Source organism: Brachyistius frenatus, unplaced genomic scaffold, assembly GCF_029030835.1.
Source record: "Brachyistius frenatus isolate BFR_SWC_R1_liver_20210118 unplaced genomic scaffold, ASM2903083v1 Contig_18, whole genome shotgun sequence".
Lineage (NCBI taxonomy): Eukaryota > Metazoa > Chordata > Actinopteri > Embiotocidae > Brachyistius > Brachyistius frenatus.
In genome coordinates this window covers 3533519-3557343 of record NW_027210617.1, presented here as the reverse complement: position 1 = coordinate 3557343, position 23825 = coordinate 3533519, and the positions used below count along the sequence as shown (strand labels likewise).

Genomic DNA, 23825 nt, shown 5'->3' with positions numbered 1-23825 from the left:
TGAACTCAAAAAGAAGGGTGAAGATAGAGGAGTGATTGAGCGGACTTTGAAAAAAAAGGGAGTGAGATCTTGTATTTAAAAAAATCTATTCTTTTTTTTTTTTTTATTCCCACCCTTTACTTTGTGCTTCTTAAATGAGTTCTGGGGTTGACTATGTGGCAAATGCATCTCATTCTACGTCATGGTACAGTTCCTGCCTTAAAATGATTCTCTGCTTAGTTCAATTTAAGTTGTGTGCAGAATAATCGATCCCCCCATTAATTCTACTTAGCTGAGCTTCACAGTACAAGCATGGGCTTGACTGGTCCACCAAGGCCAGCGCTGCTGAATGGCTGACCTTTACACGGCTCGGACTGCCATTGATTTTCAGCAGGACTTATTTCATGAAGTGGGGGTTGGGACAGGGCATCCAGATGAAGATGAACTATGAGGCAAAATCACTTTCTTTGGCCCTTTCCATTTTCCCTGCGCTCTTCTCTCGGTCCTCTTTACTACTGTACACCGCACTGGCTGGGGTCTGTGGGTGGTTTCGTCTGAGAGCAAATAAAGCATCCCCTGTGTGACCCCCCCTTGAGCTAAGGGCCCCCCCATGTCCTAGTAGTAAAGTCTTAGTGTGTATGCGTGTGTGTACCGTACAGTATGTTCATGTGTTAGTGTCTTTGTATGCGTTTTTCTGTCCCTGCTTGAGTGTATGTAGGTTACATCCTTAAGTGCTTTAGGATTGCTCTCTGCGTGACATGGCCCCATGGTATTTGCAGTTAGGAAATAATGCAAAGCGGAGAGTGTGAACTCGCTATTAGAGCTTCTAGGACCAATCTCAGACCCAGTGAAACTGAAAAAAACAATCCTGAACTCAGAATGACAGACACAACATCCATCTTACAGCTGCAGGGGAGGATGGGAAAGAAAGAGATCATCTCAAATTCCAAATCTAATTTCAGCAGGATTTAAGGTTCTGCATTGCACAATGCTAAATCTTTCAGTCCTAATTGTTGGATGAATGTGCTCAGATGATCACTGAAATTAATATATAAATATATAAATAAATAAGCTAAGACAAGGAGGAGCAGGAGTGTAGGAGGCTTCTGAGTGTGATTTAGCCGGAGTTCATACAGAGTGCACAGAATCTCTCCCTTTCTCCCTCTCTCCCTCTCTCTCCCTCCTCTTGGCCTGCATTAGCTGTATATCAGTGACTGTTGACTGTAAAAAACAAAAAACAAAAAAAAAAACAGATTCAAATTTAATACCTGCTCATGAATACATGCATGCATACAAATGTCCCTGGATGGAGGGAGGCATGGGGAGCAAGTGAGGTCGTGGGCTGTCAAGAATGCTGCTGTAAAAATGGAGGAGGATACATTATGAGGTTAGCGGTGGGGACGGCGGGTTGGACAGGTGTGCCGCATTTCAATTGCACCTCGGAGTTGGGCATCATAACTGGATAACTGCATCTCTTACTGCGGATTAGCTTGGGGGGTCATTTCTGTTACACCTCAGTAGAGGTCGTTTGGAGCTCATCTGGGGCAAAACTGTGTTGAAAAGTTCTCATCTAAAAGAGAAGCAAGCACAGTCAGAACAACACAAGAAAATAACTAGCACAGGTTCAAAATATCGTCGACACCAATATAACACACCAAACAGTGACAGCAGATGATGTACCTCCAATTTGAACCGTGTTTTGCTCAGTTTTCTTTGTCTTTATTTGCAGGTTTTGTGCAGAGTCACTACATGTGTTAGCCAGGCATGCTGTATAAAGTTATTTTCAGAATAAGTTGGGCTAATTTTCATGAGACTTGTACTACACATGCTCTAGGACATTTCATTGTTTGGGTTTTTTGTCTGTACCATGAATGGGTGGAGGAGTGTGTTCTGGTAATTGCTTGAGTAATGTGGGGGGAAAAAAATGGTGCAACAAAACATAAAACACAAAAGAGTTTTGGAGATAATGTTGCTCTAAGATTTGGAACTGCGTTTCCCATCATGCTTAATAAGAGGTATAATGTAGCCATGGATTCAGTGAGCGATGCTGTCCACAAACAGCCACATGTTTTTAGGCAATATGCAGTCAGCATCCGGCATGCACAAATAACTAATCACATTCCCAGTTAGCTATGTACTCTTGGCTGCACAGAGAGCTTTAACAATCAATGCTCATCTAGGCAGCTAATGGACATTTATATGCAACTGACATTGAAAATAACCATATACTGAAATAGCAGCCGAAAATGTGCTTGTAGCTTCAGTCCTCGCTATGATTATAGTCTGGAATCCCTGTTTGCATGAAGGTTTTCTCAGTCACTCTGATAAGCAGATGAATCAGCAACTGGTGGAAGTGGTTTGGTTCAGTGATGCTGAAGTCAAGCGGTTGTTTCCAAATGTAGTTCTAACAATTACGGCGGTGGTGTTGCACTCTCCTCACATTCGCGGAGACTCTCTGTTGTTTACAGCTCGGTGAGTTTTGGTGAACAACATTTTCCATACAGTGATCAATGCCAAATGGTTAAAGGCTGCTCCTTTAGTTTCAAACTTGACTTGAGGTCTATGTCCATTTGGATTCAACTATATATTTATGCAGTGACTTTGGGTCCTAAAACTAGGTGCATTATGTGATGTATGTTTAGATTCCGTGAAGGAGTTTCACTAAGTTAATGAGCAGCAGAGATTAAAAAAAAAAAAGACAAGCAATACACGTCCCAAGAATACATGTAATGCACAGGTCACCAATGAAGACCTTTAGTCTTCTGTAAAAGTTTCACAGCATCTATCTGTGGGTGTCATCGATGCAACAACTAACCATAGCCTCTAAAGAAGATATTCCTCTGTGTGCTAAAAGACAATAATCAGTCCTCTTCTGTCCTGTATTACAGATCACTCTGCAGTGTGAATTCACCCTGCAACATCCCTATCTCCATGCCTTCTAACCTTTCTAACTTCGCCTCTTTCTGAAACTACATACAGTACACGACAAAACCTTCATCTCCCCTGTGCTCAAAATGTTGACCATATTTAGACACAAACACTCGTACAACACTGCCCCAAACCACTTTCACTCAACCACTCCAAGCCTTACCACTGAAATAAGCCACACAAGGCCTTGGGAGGCAGTGAGGAGTGGGAGTTGGCAAAGACACTTCCAATGTGTTTTCCACTCCAGTGCTTCTTGTTCTCACTTCGTCAGAATGTGTTTGCTGCAGATTTGGAGAAATGGTGAGAGGTCAGGCCGGTGTGCTGCTTGTCTGGCCCTCCGGTTCTGTGCGGTTCAAGGTTGAACCAGACACAGTGAGAGGTTTTTTTTTTCTTTTTCTATTGTGTTTCTTTAGCAAACAATTTCACCGTGTTGCAGCGTCAGACTTCAGAGGAGGAGGAGGACGAGGAGACGAGAGAGGCTAGAAGGCAGGCCTGTCCCTTTTTGTGTGGTGCTGAATGCGCTTATAGACAAACAGGGATTTTCTCTAAGTGTCAGGATGAAACATAAGCAGGCTCTACAGCCAAGGGCTGGAGTGGTGGGAGAGTGATGGAACCAGGAGAAGACGCAGGTGACAGAATGCTGTGTTTGTGTGTGTGTGTGTGTGTGTGTGTGTGTGTGTGTGTGTGTGTGTGTGTGTGTGTGTGTGTGTGTGTGTGTGTGTGTGTGTGTGTGTGTGTGTGTGTGTGTGTGTGTGTGTGTGTGTGTGTGTGTGTGAGACATGGGGTATTGATATGCTGGGAATGAAGCTTAGAGCAGATGGACAGAGCAGCCTGGTCCTATGTCGATCCTGTGAGTTCTGGCTGCTTCTCACTATCCCCTCTTTGATGGACACACACACACACACACACACACACACACACACACACACACACACACACACACACACACACACACACACACACACACACACACACACACACACACACACACACACACACGCACGTAACAGAAAACTGTGCAGAGTCCAGATTTGACCAACTTGATAATAGTCCTGTAGGATAACAAATGGTCGATCATCTTATCATTAATAACCAGTATGTCACACTGATCTGTAGCTATGGCAGATGTGGCTGCTTAATGAGACCGAAAAAGTCCACCAGAGTAGATGGCAGGATTTGGGTAGGAGGGTGCATAGACCGAAAGAATGTACAATGAAAAGGAGTTAAGAGAGGAGGAAACCATTATTATCTTAAATATATTCAGTTAGCTTTGTTATGCTATCTAAATTTCTGACATCATAGGTTTCTTTCTCTTTTAGTCTCCAGTTTGTTGTCTGTCTCCCCGTTTCTGGCACCCCACACACCTTTCTCCACACCAAAGCCAACATGCTTGGCTGTGTCCCTATCTCGCTCCCTCCTTCCATCTATCTCTATCCTCCTCTGGCTTCTGCTGTTCCTCTCTCCTCCTGTGAGGGGTGGCATAGGAAGCGGAGGGGGAAAATGCAAGTGCTGGTGAATTTCTAATAGGCAATCATAGTGCTCAGGACAAGGATTCCAACTGGAGGTCTAGGGACCATTAAAGAAACGTCAACTCGGCATAGGTATGCCAAGAATTATGAGTCAGTGGGCAGTCAACACTTCTTGGCTCCGATTGGTCTGGGCAGCAGGCCGTAATCTGTCACAATCCTGGAGTTGCTGTGACAGCAGCAGGAGCATTCTGGGCTCAACATAGAGGGTAAAGGAAACATGCAGCTCGGGGTGTGTGTGTATCTGAGTGTGTCCATGTATAAGTCTGTATGTGGCTGAGTGCATATAGGGATGAGCAATAAGTGGACAATTTTACCAGAAGTGACATTATGAATCTTTCATGACTTGATAATTTGAGTCATTTTGGTATGTTCAGTAAATTAGTTCCATTTGTCGAGTTATCAATTGCAAGCGTACTCCTTTAATGTACCTGAAAGTACAACAATGAATCATTCTAATCCCGAGTACAAACAACTAATCACTGCGCTTGCATCACTTCTGTGGGTTTAATCAAAACTGGGGAAACAAAGGCTGTATTGTTGCACCCAGCAGTTTTAAGCAATTTCATCATCCATGCATGCCCCGTTTAACTCGGATAAATAACACAAAACAAATGTTGAAGAAGGTGCTGTTGGGTAGATGTACAGAAAAAAAGATGCCATATCATTTGTGTCAGACAATTTTTCAGTAAACATGAGACAGAGCAAAACAAAGCAAAATACTGTAAGGATGCAGCCTGGTGTTACGCCAAAGAGTGTAATACACCTGTCAGTCCACTAGGGGATGAGGTGTCATGTTTTGACCTCGCTTAGGTGTAAAAGGTACACGCATCCATGACCAGGGTTGAAGAAGGAGATCAATTGTTCACGTGACAAAGTACATTGATTGATTAAGTCAAGAGTATGGAGAAGATTGGGTGAGGTTGGATCGAACAAACACAGGACTGTCACCTGGACGACTGGTGTTTCAGTCGGTGAGAAAGCAAAAGTCAAGGGAGTAACGAACATAACGTAAGGCATCCAACTTACACACCATTACATAAGTAAAATTACAAATTTTAATGCAAACCATGATTCCTAAACCTTACCATGTGCTTTTTCGTGCCTAAACCAAAGACATCTTACTTATCATGCCGAAGGGAGGCAAATGTGTGTGTCTAGTTGATTGATGTGTGTATTATACACTTTGGTGTGATACAGGGTTGGTGTAGGGCCTCAGAAATGAGTTTCATCACCTGAAATACAACCCTGTCATCCAGTATTATCAATGCATGGCTAAGAAAAAAAGTATAACAACAGCAAACCATACAGGGCTTGAACAGGGCTCCTTTCAAATGGAGTGTTTGCTAATGCCACTCTATATCCTATTACAAACCACCGATAGAAAGAAAAAAAAAATGAATAAAGATTAAGACAATCTTGTGAATGGGAGGCTATAATTAAAAATATATTTTCTTTATCGTTATCACGGTTGATATGGATTTCAGGTCATATCACAGAGCATCAAGTCCATGTGCAGGACAGTGCTTGCATGCGCACATGCTCTATGTGATGTTGTACATTACTACCTCGGTTGTGGCACACTGACTGTCAGGCGGGACACAATCTTCAAAGCAAATATCAAAGCAGTAGCCAGATAGGAAACATGGCGTCAGTGCATAAGGGCACCTTTAGGCATTAAAGCCTCACAACTCCAGATCTGTAATTCTGTCACGGAACATATCCTCTGCCATTTTGTTACTTCCTGCTCGCCCTGGACCCTCCACTGTGGCGCACGCTGGGATTGGCATGATGTTGCCCCTCTGAAGCCACTGGGGTGGGTCTGTCGTCATGATCTAATCTTTCTAAGGACAGTTCCTCAAAATGAACTGAAGAGCGTAAACCACATGAAACAGCGAGCTGAATAAGAAAAAGAGAGAGCAAGAGAGTGTGTCTGTGTGTGTGGGAGAGATGTGAGCCCACCAAAAGCTTAAGCCTCCAGTGTGCTGTGCAGATAAGATTCATTAGATAGGTCGGTAAATGCAAGAGAGAGGCAAAGCGAGAGAGAGAGAGATTGAGCTTGCTGCTGCTCCAGCATTTGTTGACACAGATTTACAATGAGTCTCCCACTGCTTCACGCATTACAGTAACACGCCATGTCAATAGCTCTCTGGGCTTGAAAAGCAGCCATGCCAAAGATGTCTGGGAGTGATGCCCTTCCCCTGATAACCAAAGTGTGGCTCATAAGTCAGGAAGTGGAGGATAAGGAGGAGTAGGAGAGGAAAAGAAAAGAAAAAAAAAATTTGGTTTCTCTTTTCTCTTATAAATAAATCCCCTCCCACTCTTCTCTTTCAATCTCTACATTTTCTCAATCATCTTTTCATGAGTTTTCTCTTTTCCGTCACTCCTCTCAGATCCTATTCCTCTCCCTTTCTTTCCATTTCTCTCCGTCTCTTACTTCTCTCTCCTTCTGTTTCTCTTTATCTCTTGGACGCCCTGCTACAAGCTCAGTAGGACAGGATTTGGGCATTAGCTCAATCCCCCTATCTACTCCCTCTCATGATTGCACACTGTTTCTATCACCCACATACCCTAGTCCACTGCACAAGTCTTGTAGGACTCAGAGTCTCTTATACAAATACTGGCAGAGAGCTTATATTCCAGGAGACAGGAAGACATAATCAACTCGACAGACAAGCATGGTGTGAGAACGAGTGACAGTGTCTATGCGAATGGGTTTTGGATAGTGATAAGTAAACTCAGAGGTGGCTGCTGATTTTTCTTATGTGGCATTTTTGAGTTAATCAGGCTCTATACAGAAGTAATAAAGAGTTTGATGAGAACCAACACACTCACGCAATTCTGTCTGCTGAGTCACAGGGTGCCACAAATGAGGTGGTTTTGATGTGTGACATTCACCTTCATGAAATCTTGATGAGAACTGAGCTCTGCCTGTCTGTGTAATGAGGGCTGTAGCAGTCAGACAGCTGGCCAACCACTCCAGCTAGTAAAGCCATGGTAATAGAGCAGGCTGGAAAGCCTTTTGGAAAGTGTTCGGTAGATGGACTTCAGGCTGCTTCTGGGAGGCAGTTAGTGTATTTTTTTGGGTGAAGAGATAAACAGGAACTTGGATGGCATCAGACAACAGAAGGTCTAATGGCCTTAATCAGAGATGTTGTAGTGGCGCTAGTAGTACTGGTACTACAGATTGCACATGTTTGGGAGTTAGCCGTGGCTTCAGTGCTAATTGGTGTATTACAAGAAGCAATCAATGTAACAGATGGATATCAACAGATTTGTTCCAAAAGGAGCCATGCAGGCTTTGTAAAGAGTAACACTAACAAAGTGCACTTTGTAAACAGGAGCATGACAAAATTCACCTTTAGAGAAAGCATCCTCTGCTACACGGTTTACTGTTCTTCATATCAGTCACATTAAAGTTAATGATTTCTCAATTGAAAATGGATGGAGCATTATGGAGAACATTTCACACACACAGATCTGATACTGACTCGCTGAGGTCTGCAGGTGTCTGTCAGTCCATGTCAGTGCCTCGAGCTCTAAATCCTGTCGGTTCTGATAGGAATCCCAAAAGCTTATAGTGGCTACCATCTCCTCAGCACTGACTGATGCCTCTTATCAGGACCACCACACTGCTGCCGCCAGCACATTTTCCACATACAGTATGGGTAAATTATAACTCACTTGCGCAAACATTCCCCCCACGTGCATTGGAGCACACACATGAACACACTCACATAGATTCAATATAGTACTCATGCGAGCAGAGCGACTGCAGCCTGTGTGCATCGGTCATACTTCATTCAAAAGTGCAGTAATTAATCAGAAATGCACATGCACATAACCACTTACACACAACTAAAACACAAACACGTGTGGATAAAAGAATGCACACTTAAGCAAAAGAAGAACTACACTTGAAATGTAGAATCTTTGAGTCAGTATATTTTAGGATATGCTCATGCTAGTGAGGATTTAGCATTGTTAAGTCATCGTGCTAATGATTACAGTAAATGGTCAAATGAGAGAAAATGAATAAACAAAAATGTTGATAACTTATTAATCATGACAACAGTTTGCCAAAGTGCATGTCAACATTTTTCACCATCTAAAATCTTAGGATGTTTTGGTGGATTAAAAAAAAAACTATCAGTTTAAAAATGTCAACTCTGGCTCTGGGAATTTGTGGTGTGCATATTTGAGAACGAAAACAGGTGTATTGTCCTTTGTCTTGAATACCTGAGGGGAACTACTAACATATCAGTTATGTTGTGTGGAGCTTACTCTTTGAGATGAAAGAAAACTACTAAAACTGGTTCATATTAAGACGAATAACATTATCAATGTGCTCAATTTGTTATGTAAAAATGTATGTTATTTTGTAGATATAAAAAAATGACACTATAATACTATGTTGTTTGTGATTTATGTGATCAGTCTGTCTTTGCTGTATTTGTCTATCAATTATTGTGATTGCAACAAAGAACTTCATAACCGTAAATCATTACACAAGGCTCTCCCCTCTCTCTCTCTCTCTACTCCGTCTCCTTCCTACTGTATACAGTACAGATTTATTAGTTGAAGCTGGGGCCCCCGGACAGTCGCCGCTCAGCACTCCCTCAGATCAATAATTGGAAATATTAATTATATCAGCTTAGATGGCCCAGTCAGACGGGGGCTGTTTATGCTCCTGTTACTGAGCAGTGCAGCAATATGAGCTTTGATGGGCCACTAATGCGTATTAATGATCCCAAGACAAACATTACTCTATATTAAACCTGAAGGAAAGCCAGAAGACATCACACATATTGTATGGCTATTGGACTCATTTTATTGCAGCTCTGTAAGTAAGTGCTGTTGCATAACTGATTTTAAAGGACTCCTTTTGCAGAGGAACTAGGACAAGATTTACTGCCATTTTATTTCTGTTTCTTGCATTTCCCTGTGGTTTAGGGCTTGGAATTGCACCACCTCTTTAAAACCACTGTTTTTATTAGTATTATCTTGCCACTAGCCGTCTTTGATTTTTCAGCATCTACGAATCTGTACTGCTCAGTCTTGCTAAAGTCTACAAGTCGTGAACTCATCACTGTCGCATAGAGAGCCAACAGTTGGCACTAAATCCTCCACACAACTAACAGACCAAGTCCTGACTACACTTACTCAGTGTAATTTGACATCAGACTGTGGTATGTCTTATGTGACTGGAGCCAAGAATGTTTGGTGCTCTTTGTAACCTAGTCGTATATGATAGTGGTCATAATTCAAATATAAAGCGCTCTCCGTCTAGGCCAAACTTTACAAGGATACTGAAGTATAATGAACACAGAGAAGAACTCTGATATGTGTAACATTCATATGTTGGTGTAAGACTGGTCCAGGTTAGGATTGTAGCTTGTTTAAGTGAAGGAACAGCTATCAGTCCTGTGGAGCGATGAACATGGTCAAACCAGCTGGCTGTGTTTATGTTCCAGGCCTATTGCACACTACATTATGTACTGCGGGCCCTGGGGTTTTCATCTGACCCTCCTTTTAAAACAGCAGCATACTAGTGCTAAGAGCTTTAATTCAACTGACTGGGGGCTTAACTGGGCAAATGAGGCGGCCCAATAAAAGCATAGGGAACTATAGATTTGTCAAAGCCCTCTGAGCTGCACAGTTTGTGGAGTGGGAAATAGAGAAAGAGCGGGGGTCGTAATGGGAAAACAAAAACTGTATTTTCCACCAGAGGAGGAAGATAAAGAATAGCAGCTAATTTGAAGGTCATGAAGCCACAGAGTTGTTCTGAGCCATCAGAGGAGCTTGTTAATTCAGCTGAGTCAAAGGCATTCAGTTCACTTTCATGTCTGCTGGGTTATGGCCTTTGAGATTCTAAAGAAACTAATTCACAGCAGTGTGTTTGTAAAAACGTCATTAATGTCCTCAGAAAGCTCTCGTGTGTTTCTTTAACACAGGATATTACTTGCGTCTGACAAATGCATTTCTAGGCTGATTGTCTAGGCTGATGATGTTACAAGGCTATATTGGCTACAACAGATATATCGAATTAGTGTATGCTGTCCGATATAAATGTTTAAAACATTTTTTTAAACAGATTATATTGCAAAAAATGATGCTTGGGGTAATTAAAAAAATGTTCTATTAATCTTTTTTTAATTCATAGTTATTACATTCCCAGTGAAGTTCCCAGTTTCAGTGCATTGAAATAATTTAGGACAATAAAGTTTATCATTCAACTGTAAAGTGTCTGTCAACTACATTTTCTTTTCATGACCCCACATTTTCATTCATTTTTAGATGTCTTTACTTTGTGTCTCCCTTTTTTAAATTGAACTTAACTTTGATCTTACATGTCTGCACGTTTATTTTTAATGCAGTGTTGAAATAAATAATTCACAGAAAATCATGGCTTTCTGGAAGACACAAAACCAAATTCATTAACATATTGTGCTTTTGAACATTTGGACAGTGATGTATACAGTATGTGTTGTGTTTCCTTCAAAGATCCTGCAATGCAAATAATACTGAATAAATTCAGAAAGAACCAAAATATAATGGAGACAAATTATTGGCACTCCACTGAATATCAGATGTGGAGTGGAAATAAACAGGAATACCATTCTTGTTTTTTGGAATAAATCAAGGCACTTAAGTCACATCCTCAGGTAGACAAATGTGGCAATGAAACAAGCAAATTAAAGTTTCTCTCTAAATATTTGTTCAGAACACATTTTCATCATTTTGGCCAATTTATAATTGATGTCTCACAAAATGCAAACAGTATATTTTTGCCGAGGGGGCCATTGGGAGGCAAGTGTTTGATTTGTACTGTAAATATACAGTTTTGTATAGTGCAGGTGTTCTGCTTTTTGCAGTGTGTTTGAACGTGAGTCGTAGAATCAGCAGCAGAGGCAATCTTATCTAGGAGTTGCAGGCATCTTTTTCTCTCACACCCGCTGTCTCTTTTTATGTGCTGTATCTTTCTCTCCATCTCTTGTTGTCTTTCTCCACAATCTCACCCTTTCTTTTCTACTTGTTTTTCACCAAACCTTGCTCACTTAACCACTCCCTTTACTTATCAACAGATAACTAAAAAAGGCATCACAATTAAAACTTGAACATTGTGGAAAGACAATCAGTTACTGTTCACCCAGTTCTTTGTTGGTGTGTCAAGAAGCTACAACCTCTGCCCATAAAACACAGAGTGAAAGGAGGCCCTATATTATCCGAGTTAATGAATGGTTTCCTTGGCAACACCAGTGCTTAATAAATTTAACTCGGAGTTGTCTGTGCTTGCATGAGCTTGAATATAGTACAAGTGTACTTCATTTCTGCAGGAGTTACATGATTTTCTTTATATGTTAAGGGAAATTTAACAAACTGGGAGCCATCAGCAGTGACTGATCGGAATCGGGACCATAATGCATTGCTCTCGGGCAAATAAATAGACCATTAAGCTGGCATGTTCGAGGCTGAACAGTAACTAGCTTTAGAAAGAGCTGCCTCCCACACACAGGCATCCTGCAGAGACGGCTGAGATCATAGCACCGTAGAGGAGCCACAGCCGTGGATTCGGCCTCCTCCATCATGCATTTGAACAAAAATCAACTGGCAGGATCAAAGCGTCTTTTGTCCGTTTGACATGTCAAAGGCAAATTGAAAGATTTTCTGTGTTGTTGTGAAGGAGCAGAGGGTTGTTTTTTTCCCCCCAAGTTCGAAGGTGTTTCAGAGGTTGCTCTGAACATGTACGCGATAGTATTGCGGTTGATTCTGTAATCTATCCATACATCCCGCGGAGCGGTGTGCCCTGTGGCTTAGCATTGGCATACTGTTAGGTTACTTTGCTCATGTTGTACAAGGGAAAGAAAGCACTTGTAGACGGGGAAGGAGAAGGACGGGGGCTCTACCCAAGAAACAAGGAGCTGAATCTTCAACCTTCACAAGCATAACATCCTTCCCGTTTTCCTACAAAGACTTAGCCGCTGCTAGTTATTATTTACGATGGGTAAATTTATGGAATAATTCCAGCTAAGGAAGGTTACTCAGTTCCTCAAGGTGAAAATGGATACGTTTAGCACTTAATGAATCGGGCCTGGGCCTCTCCCCCATATATCAGCATGTTATTAAGACATTTTAAAATCCCATTATGGTGTTTCTCCTTGAACATGTCACGCTTTTATTGGACTGCCCTGTCTTTAAATCTGACCTTTTCAGCTCTGCTCCAGAATGGAACGGGGGAAAAAAGATACATGACAGGACAATGGTTCAAAATATACATATGTAGCTGTAAAAATATCAGTGCTAGGTGGTTTTCAGCAATTTGACTGGGATGTCCAGTCATGGCAAATGGTTTCAGGCAATAACAATCCTTAGATAGCACCTGCAATTGGTTTACTTTAAATGGAAGAGTGTGGTAAGAGGTGGACTTTTATGTTCCAGTAATATTGTTAAAAATGTGGGCCACTTTTAGACCCGATTTTATCAAAATATGAGCGCTTTTTATTGTAAAATCTATTTGTTTTGGACAGACTCGTTGGACGATGGGGTGCTGGCATTAGATCTGTACACATAGATCATCTTGGAAGCTTTATGCTCTGCTACACCACATATACATATTGTATGCGTGTGTGTAGGTGGGTGTATAAACAGAATGTGAGTAGGAGGGATATATAATCAATTACAAATAAAAGCTGTAGCTGCAACAAACATATTGCAAATCAGAGCTACATCTTTCAAACTTTTTCCAACAAACAAATCGGGCCCCAAGTCTGGTAAAATTGTTCAGCTTGAACAACAATAATGAAAAAAAAAAGGAGGTAAAATTGGGGAAGGAGGGGAGCGTGACACAAAGACTGTGATGACAGAGGCATCTAATCCAGGCAATGCCATTCTTATCAGGGTCCAGTGGATTAGAGTGAGCCTCCTAACCAGAGAATCCTTCCCAGCCAGACACTCTCCACAGCCCAAGGGCCCGGATCAATAGGCCCGTATTGATCTCTCCTCCTGTGGCTGGATTCACTTTTATTAGGACTGCCTTGGCCTCTCTCACTTAGACACACATATGCAGCCCTTCAACCTCTGCATGCGGCTTCCATGAAAAAACCCAAATACAAATGCACACACACACACACACACACACACACACACACACACACACACACACACACACACACACACACACACACACACACACACACACACACACACATTTGTATGTGTATATACTAGGCTAAGTTGTTTTGTTCACACTGAATAACAGGCACCTGAAACAATATAGTGTCAAGTCAACTTGGCTGCATGATGGTTTCCTCTCCAGCCGAGGCCCTTTGATCAGTGTCGCAGAACGGCCTATTAGTATGGGAGAGAGGGCCTCGAGACCTCTGGTTTGTGGCCTCTTGTTGTAGCAACGACAGCCAGAGTCACCAGCACTAACCCCTCTGCTGCTTTCTTTTTCTCTCCTCCAGATGACTCGCCCCATCCAGGTGAAACCGGCTGACAGCGAGAGTCGTGGAGGTAGTTGTCTTCTTTTCTTCATCATTTATTCATGTCCCCTCTTTTCATCTGCCTTATCTAGGCTAATTCTTTTCATTCTTCCCCTCTGATCTCACCTGTTCCGCTGCTCTTGGTGCACTTTTTTTTGGTCGTTTTCAGTCTGATGTTGGCGCGCTCGCATTCATAATGGGAGCGATTTGATCATTACAAACTAAGTTTAACATATAGTTGAACCAAACTGTGTCTGTATGTGTATTAAACACATGACATGACTTAAAACATGAGGAGACCTGATGTCATTTTGATTTGACTGCATCTTTCTCAGGTTGTGACAGTTTGTGATCTCCCCTCATACTTACTCTAGCTTTTTTATTTGTTCGCGGTTCAGATCCTCTGGGTTTGTGGATACAATTCTTGTCCTCTCATCCTGCCTGTACTTCTGTACTGCCTGTAATTGATTATAGATTGTGTTATGGAAGGGATGGAGGCCCTGGATGTTCGTTCTTTCTGCCTAGCTCTCTATTCCAAGTACATTATACATGTACTGTAAATTAGATAGTGATTAGGCTAAATACTGGAGCCGTAGTCACGCAGAGGCCCAGTTAAAGCCCACACTGCTTGAGCTGTGTGAATTTGAAACACAAGAGTAAATGGTATAGGGACAGGGAAAATGGAGCATGTACAGCTGCCAAACAATCAATACATTTGCAGGGTTCTCGCCAAGATCCTCATTACTTGGCCTAAATTCTGTCGTCTTTGATCTCTCCCATTTTTGGGAGGCTTTCATTTACTCTATGCCTATCTGCATATATGTTAATGCGATGATGAGGCATCCTTCAAGTCAGCGGCAGAGACAATGAACCTCGCTGTTTTTTTTTAGGGTGATCTCATGTGTCACCCCATAACAAAGCGAGTCCTTTTTTTTCTGTAATTCAGAAGAGAAATGCTGTTCTCGTCTTTCTCATGCCAGCGCAAAGAGAGAGAAGAGATTTTTACGTGAAAAACAAGAAGCATAGAAAATGCAAAAATGATGCCAAAGGCATACAGCTGCTGTGCAGCACTTCTGAGGCTTTACCTAAAAACCTCTGCCTGTTTTGGGTGAATTAGGATGGCTGGCCACTTGGCCGCCTGTCAGATGCACACAATCTTCAAAGGATAGTGTAACCCCTTGAGATGAATGGAGGAAAGGCCAATAAAGATCAATGTCAGTCCCCCATCTTTTCTGTCTTTCTGTCTTCCTTACTTTGTTTTTCTTTCTTTACTATCTTCCATCCTTCCCTCCATTTTTCCACAACTTCAATTCTCTTTCCTCCTCCTCTCTTCTCTAAGCCATTCCGAGCTTTAGAGGAGTGGCGAGACAAGCAAAAGGGTCTTGTGCTGCCAAGATTGATGTCCCCTATAGCTCCATTGATTTTGCCATTGTGGTGCTGTGTGTCCACATTAACAATGACACTCAGCTGTCTCTTTACTTGGTTGTGAGTGGCTGCTTTTAGAGCTCCCAGGGCACTTTGGTCAGTATGGGGTCCTCTTATTGGTCAGCCGTGGGGACCCTGCTGAGGAACAAATGAGTGTTGGAACAGACCTGAGAGTTGCACATCATCTTAAATGAACAGGTCAGAGTGGCGCCACAGGGGCAATCAAACACAAGCGTGACTTTCACGGGTTAGGAGGTGGAAGTGAGAAGGCGGAGATAGGGATTTGTGAAGGGGAATGGATCTTGATTGTCATTTTTAAAATATTCTGTTCTCATTTTGCTTCTAATCTGCTGGCCTGGATTCTTTCTTAAATAATCACTGTTGAAGATAATTTAGGTTTTCATATCTGGTTCTGCTTTTGCTGCTATTAGCTGATAGACGATGCTGCTGATGCTCCCCCAAGGTCTACTTTTTTGAGCTTCAGCATCTTATTTGCTGTAATTCTTATTTGCCTTGTAATTATTGATACATTTAACTGTCAAAACTGCCTTGATTACATGTTTTGTTATTTTGATCCTCATTCGCTTTCTGTTGCCTGACTCCAGATCAATAACTTCAGCACCAGAACTCAGCATGGTGTACAGGAGCTGGTAGAGCGGATGCAAAAAAAATATTAATTAGCCTCAGTGCAGTGGAGGGAGGGACACCAGGGACGGGCTCAGTCTGGCCTGCTCTCTCAGGGGCCACACATCTAGTCCGATAGGGGGCACATATTCCTCAGTCCACACAGTCACACTACAACACGCATTCATACTAATTAGTCCCTTAATCTCATTATGGGAAGGACAGTTCAGATCACCTACGCCAGGTTGCCTTCCATTAGGGAACGACCTGTTACTGTGGTTTTATGCCTGCTGGACCTCCACTGCTCCAGTAGGGACTCTCTGCTGTTATTAAGACCAGACAGGCCCAGAAGAGAACAGTGTCCTATGTTTGGTAATTGATGCACTAAAAACTAAAACACCCTCCAGCAGGAAGAAAGTAAAACATACTATTCTAATTCCACTAAATATTTCATGACTGTTGGACATTTGATCAAAACTGAGTAACTTCCTGACAGAGATCTTCCAAGCATTCATTTTGTTGAACACAAAGAACAAACTACAGTACATTCAGCCTCCAGGTAGCTTCATATAATCTATAAGAGGAAAGCACCTTGCCTATAGAAGTTGAAGGGAAATAGGTACGGTAGAGTAAATCCATCTAAACACTCTGTCAGCCCCCGCTGCTGCCTAACAAAGACACACTGTGAAATGAATATTAATGGCCAATCACCTACCTAATCTAGCAGAACAGCAGCCGTTACACATTGAGCCACCAGTGCTGCGAATGTCTCCGTCACTGATGACGCAGGCCATTCTGGGATGTTTCTGTTGGGGGAGACGTGGGAGGCGCAGCGAGGAGGCAGCAGGGACCTGTCTCTCTCATTTTCTCCTCACAGGTCTCTGATATGAAATAGATTGATTTTCCATCACACGTGGCACTGATGACTGGCACTGGCTGCTGCTGATATTTCATTTTTGAAGGGCTGTTCAGTGCCTCCTTAGAGAGCTTGGCGGCCTTACACGGGATAAATCAGCTTTAACCGCTTTGATTTCATCCGAAACCTTCTACCAGTGGCTCCCCACCTTAGCATTCTACCATTACTATCAGCCCCTTCTTGTTTAATTTTTTGTAGACTGTCATGTCATTAGATTTTCTTTTGTATCTAAGACCCATGCTGATCAAAGGCTAAATGTTTTTTTCTGTGCAGATGCTGCATTTTTGTGTCCTGCCGGGGCTCTTCTCGTTTCTCGGCTTAACCCATTGTTCAAGTTTTTGAGCTCAAGAGATTGTCCAGAAAGCAGTGAGAGGAGCAGGCTAGCTGTCAGCTGGGGCTCTGTTGGTGTTGCAGCAGTCCTGCCTGGCACTGCCAGAGCTCCAAGCCCACTGAGGAGGCCTGGATTAGAAACAGGCTCTGGCCTTTTCCAAGGCAGGCCTGCCGCCCACACACACCCACACAGAGATGACAAAAAGGCAAACACATACATACCCATACGGCCCTGACACACAAGCATGCTATCCCTCTCATGTGATATACACACACACAGTGGGAAGTTGGATGTACATGACAATTGGAACACGGGTGCACACAAAGGGACATGCCGAGTATAGGTTACATATTTACACACCGAATGGCAAGGGTCAATTTTCTTTTCATGAGCAGTGTTTTCGTGTCGTGGGCCGAGCAGCAGCGTTGCTTTGTATTTGTATGTTTACTCTGAAGCTGAAGGACAATGAAAAGGTTTGCTCCAGATCACCGAGATGTGACGGAACAAAGAGAGAGAGAGGGAACCAGAACGAGAGGCAATAAGGTAAATGGAGAGTGAGGACAAGAAAAAAAAAAAAAAAAAGAAGTAAGATTGGGAATTGAGATTGAGAGAGCAGGACTACATGCACCGTTGCTGTTCAGTTTTTGACAATTAATTTATCTGGTGTAAAAGACAACAGTGTGGGCCATGTATTAAACATCAGTTGTGTTCTTTTTCTTTTTTTTTTTTCTTTACTAGAGAGACAAGCTTCCCCATGTCAGAGCAGCTCAGTAATGAACCAAGGAGGAAGGCCTCTAAGCTCTACTGATCCCCTTTAGAAAAGGAAGAGGAATGAAGGAGAGAGGGGTAGTTAGAGGGTGAGGAATGAGGGGAGGAAAAGACAAATGGCTGAAGTAAAGAGGTGAAAGAAGGGAATTTGTTATGATACTCTGAAAATGGGAGAGAGAGGGTAAGTGCAAAAACAACTGCAAAATAAACAGAGAAAAAAGCAGGGAGAGAGGGAGGGGCAGTGGGGTCAAAGCTAAAAGCTGAACAGTGTATCTTCTTCCTTTGGAGAGAAGAAAACTATAGATTACTGGTCACAATGTGCTTGGCTGGGCATAAATGGAGAGATCTTGAAATACTAGGGAGCATGTTCAGAGGTTGTGGGGATCAGGGTGAGCTAATCCAATAGTAAGGCCAGCTTGGGGTCACACATTCAGAGCTCACGCTCCTTGTCCAAATCCCCTCTGGTGCTCTTGCACAAACAATACGGATACACAGTCCTTTGCTTACCAAGAGTTCAGTCAGCTAACTCCACCGGGCTGGTCTGGGATGTTCAGGCCACTCTGCCTGTAAGCTCTTACATTTACCCTCACATCAGCATGAAGTGGTTTGTTTTGAAGCGGAGAGGGGAGCGGGGGTGAATTAAATTTATGGATGACAGAAAAGGGGAGAGACAGCAACAGACAAACACAGAGCGAGTGAGAGAAAGAGAGGATAAAAATCATTGCTACAGGGATATGCTGTGCTCCTGAGGGTCAGATTGTGCTGAGGCTGTAGGAGTTATGCCGAGTCAGTGGAAGAAATGGATCACAACAACTCACTAGCACACTGGGTAGGTGGAGATCAATTAGCCTTATCTAACAAACTACTAATGATAATACCGATGCAAAACTTGCTGACAAGGCACAAAGAGCACAGAGTGATGATGTAATGAATTTAGTTAGTTGAAAGATGCAGTGTTTCCTCCCCTTTTTTTCCCAAACAAATACACTATTACGGCAACTTCTGCAGTACACTCAGTCAGCACATACACAGATGGAAGCAGCAGCAGCAGCAGCAGCAGCAGCTTACATAAAGTAGACACAATAACAGGAACACCTTTTTAACATAAAACATGAAGTAAAGATTTGCAAAAGCTAGCTACAAAAAAAGACTCGCAAAGGTATTTACCGCAGTGCTGTTTGATTGTACAAGTGTGTCAGTTATTGTGTCTACTCTCTGTACTTCTCTATACATATGCACACAAATTCATCCTCACTCCCTTTAAAAAAAAGAAAAAAAAAAGAAAAAAAAAAAGAAAAGAAACACGCATCCCCTCCACTCCGTCCCTCGCTCGTTGCAATGGTCTCGTAGCGTAGGCGGATCAGCAAAGGTTACTGTTGAACACAGAAAGGAAAGGTCAGAAATCATGTTTAGTTTTTCTGGGGCCGGGAGGTAATTCCAGCCAGCAGATTGTGTTCAGACGAGCAAGCAGCCAGGGCAAGCCAGTGGTGGAGATGCTCATGCAGAAGGAAGCGAGGCGGGGATGGGGACAAGGTTATCCAGTCAGCCACTGCCGCTCAGCCCCTTCGCTGTCACCCTTAATAACACCCTCTCCCTTATCACCGCAACAATCACCTTGAGAAACAAACTTGTCTTCTTTGAGAGAGGGATGGAAGATGGGGAAGAGACGGCCCTTGTATGCATCTGGTACGCCGTTCTCATTACAGCAGCTCCACCTCTTTGGGGACAGAAGGACTGCAGATCAATTTAGTGCTCAATTCTCTACACTTTATGATTCGTTCTCCCTTTTTTCTCTCTCTTTGTCCCCCTCTTGTTCCCCTGCCTATTCTCTCAGTAAGCTTTGAACTCACCAAAACATGAGGATGGTGTACGGCAGTTGAATGCCCATACTTATTTGAGCCATAGTGCATGGATGCTGCAATCTTTTCTCTCAATGCAACTATAACAGAAAAAAGCCCTTATTATTATTCCGTTTTCATGATTGTTGTGATTGAAAGTGTTTGATTTGGCAGTGACTTTTCTCGAAAACGGCGATGCGAATTTTCAGTGATTTTTGCTGGGGAAAATTGCAGGAATTGTCAAAGATTCCTACTCTACATTTCCTAAAACCCTTGTCACTGCCAGTTTTGCAGTTTTTTGCAGTCAACCAGCATGCAGTTTGCTTTGATGATGAGAGGAAAGGTTGAAGAGCCCTGCTGATTGTAAATGAGGAGTTATTGATGTTGATAAAGATAGTGTTTTGTTTGGAAAGGCTTATTTGGTGCTGCATTGCCTTCTGTTGAATATCTTTATTGAATTGGCATTGGCTGAATTTTTTATTTATTATTGCGATCACAAGATCAAGATTTTCTGGAGGGACTATTTATTGATCCAAACTGATTGTCTGTCATCACTTCACCAACACTTAGCCTTAGATTTGATTAGTCAAAAAAAAAAAATTCTCGATACAACAATAATGTGCATCATTTTTTTTTATGTGGGTTGTGCTTAAACATAATTTTTTCATGTTAGAATTTGGGCTGCCAAAGTGAACACTGAAATTGAGGATAATTAGAAGTGCGAACAGCAGAAATATGCAAAGACGACTACAGCCGTCAAAAAGGAGTGTGGAACTCCTTTAAAACATAAGTGACGATGAGGTGCTAAAAATGCCCATTCGTACTGTACACGCTTCCCTGTTCATTTCAAATCCCAGTTAATTCTTTGTTGATGCTTGCAAGCAATAATCTCACAGGCCTGTACCTTCTATTTACAGAGCGAGCTAGATTAGCAAATCCTGCAATGCAATCCTACTTCAATATACCAATGGCATAGAGATGGAAAAGAAAACCTTTTTTAAGGTTTGTTTTATTCAGACCTCGTTTTGCGTTTTCATTTTACATTAGCAGAAAAGTTGCTTCTAGCAGCTGGTATTGCAGCAGATTATTAATCCACTTCAAGTTTCTTTGAATTCTTTACTCAATTTAACTTTAAATTGAATTCAGATTTGAGTAATTGATTGCGGGTTGTTCCAGAATTTCAACACGTTAATACTCTTGTGCAAATAATTTTAACAAAATGATTTCAGTCCCTATTACAAATTGCCAAGCTCATACCTGAGGCTAATAAACTTGTGTGTAGATCTATGTGTGTGTTAGTGTGTGTGCATGCTCTCTACGGACTTTGTGGACTGTGATTGCAACGAAGCTGGAGGAGGCCAAGCAAGGCCTCTGATTGGAGGACAGAGGCTTTGCAACCTTTGCCAAATCACTGCAATCACCCGTTTGCTTCTTCTCTCTGCTTTAATGACACCACTTCATAAGGAATCAGGCTCATCAAGCATACCACACACACAGACCTACCTACACATTTACACAGTGAGGTCAGGCTCAGCAGACCGGGCGGAGCATGGCAGGCCTCAGAACAGGGAGAGGAGGTCCACCAGCAGATGGGAAGAGATTAAAGCAGACTGGAGACTCATGCACACAGGCGAACTTGTAAATATACACAAACACACACACACATACATAAATTTAACACTCATATATTAGCTGCACAAGCTCCACAGTCCATTTTGGGTTTAGTTCGGTCGAGTTAGTTTTGATGTGCTGTTTTGACTTACTGAAGTAAAAACAAGTTAGCATCCAAGTTAACAACATTATGCTCATAGGAGAAGCTGAGTGAGATCTTTTTCAGAGTTTGATACATTTTCAGCAGCGGACTTTAGATCTCGCCCCCCCTCTCTTCACTGTCTGGCCTCTTCCCAGCCCTGAACCCTCCATGAGTGAATGCCCCAATTTTGTGTGACCTTTGCCCCCTGGACTCCATATGGAGAGAAAATGCCCTGTTTATTCACTGAGAGAGGCCAAAAACTATCAGGAGGTGACAAGCAAGAAACAATGTTTGTGCACGAGCAAAGAACAAAAAACACAAACGCCAAGTGTAGACCCTCACAGATAGATATGCAGCCATGAGCACAACCCATACTGAGGAGTACTTCAGCTGAGTACTAATAGCATATTGTGTCTAAATTAATAGGTTTACAGTGTCTATAAGTTGTTCAATGTTCATACATTCATATTGTTTTCCAGTGGGTTTAGCATGAAGATGAATACATCTTATTCTTCCAGTGTGTTGTCAGTTTTTCTCTCGATTTTTATTATATGACAACGACCTTGGATGTCTCATGACTGGGGACATGAAAAGAGTATGAGTGACATAGAAATGAGGGAGAGGAAGAGAAAGAATGGCAAGGCAAGAAAACAAAAACAAAAAATGATGACACAGAAAGAGACAGGAAACAAAAAAAACAAGAGCATTTTCTACCTCAGGATATGGAGGAAGAAAATACCTCTCCAGTAGGTATTAAAGACAACTCAAAATATATGCAGCCCTGTCACTCTGAAATGTTAAAGTAGCTCTTATGACAATATGCCACTTTCAGATTAAGGAAAATGTCAACTCATATTTGAATTTTTTTTTTAATATAAAGTCAAGATTTTACACATTAGGTGGATGTATGATGACAATAATAGATTTTGGAGAAAGAAATGTTCCAGAGAAAACAATCAGCTGTAAAATTAGATCTGTATTCATTACAGGACCTGTAACTCAGCATGCTCCCCGTGTCTGTCCCTCCAATCACTCCTTTCCTCTATCTCTGCATCTCAGTATATTAACTCCATTAGCCTCTCATACCACCCTCTGTCTCTCTCACTGTCAGTCACTTCACTTAAATCACTGCATCATGCTACCACTGGACTGGAAAGGATACCTGCTCCAACCGAGTGATTCCAACACAGATACCGAAGCAGTGGATTAAAGGGAGATTTAGCACTCCTGTGGGTCAAAAAAAAATACAGTATTTAGAGGAATATTCAATCTGCATGAAATTTGTCCATGTTTTGTTATGCCTATATTGTCAGTGACTTAAGCCCAGGCAGCTATTACAACAATGACAACAGACAAGGACGTAGGACACAGGGATGAGGAGGATGGGAAGACGTGCTTGTGATGCGCCATTAGGGAATGGTTGAACGTTGGTTCAGTGGGCACCGTAAAAAGGCTTTTAAATTAGGCCTGGCCACGTCTCACCTGCCTTTCCCATCTCACCTGCTCAAACGACAAATAGCGCCGCCAGCATGCACACACTGTGACTCGCAGTCCCGCGATTACCCCTCCCGCCCGCTCTCCATCCACCCTGTTTGCACCCATCTGCCAGTCAAACGTGTGCAGAGGTAATGGAGAGAGAAGCAGTCATTCTGGGGCTGTAAAACTGCAGCAGCTGAAAAGATGATCGGGGTAACCTTTGCTTTGGTGCATGAAGGAAGAATGTGTTTTAACATTATTCACAAGTATTTGTGTGTGTGTGTGTGTTTGCGTACATGTGTGTATTCCTGTATGCTCCATTACTACGCAACTGATGCCTAAAATGTTGATGTGGTTCATTGTAACTCATCAAGTTGGATTGTGATTCCTTTTATGTATATAAGTTTTTATTTATATATATATATATATATATATACACACACATACATATATATATATACACACATACATATATATATATACACACATATATAGGCACGTATATATAAAATACTTGCTGTATTCCTCTTCTCTCACTAGATCCCTTCAATCTTGCCCTGATATTTGTACTCTCCCCATATGTTTGCTTTGTTTTCCTTTATTCTACTTCCTTACTCTGTCGCCTTTTCCCCAGGCCCCGTCTCAGTGATGAGTCTATCAGGCTAACTGGCATTGTCAAGGATGACTGGCGAATGGGACTCTGTACACAGAAGTTCTTAAGCATACTGTTGCAGCCCCAGACACTTTAGTTCCTAGGAGCTTGTGACCTGGTCCAAATA

At 42.3% G+C, this 23825-nt stretch overlaps 1 protein-coding gene across 12 annotated transcripts in view; it reads left to right on the top strand.

Annotated features, from left to right (window-relative positions):
- celf5a (cugbp, Elav-like family member 5a) overlaps positions 1-23825 on the top strand; it is a 190004-nt gene that overhangs the window by 89149 nt on the left and 77030 nt on the right. For all 12 annotated transcript variants that reach the window (XM_069694916.1, XM_069694913.1, XM_069694914.1 and 9 more), the window contains exon 3: positions 13898-13946. In XM_069694916.1, the coding sequence (XP_069551017.1) occupies positions 13898-13946 (49 nt within the window). The remainder of the gene's footprint in view (positions 1-13897; positions 13947-23825) is intronic.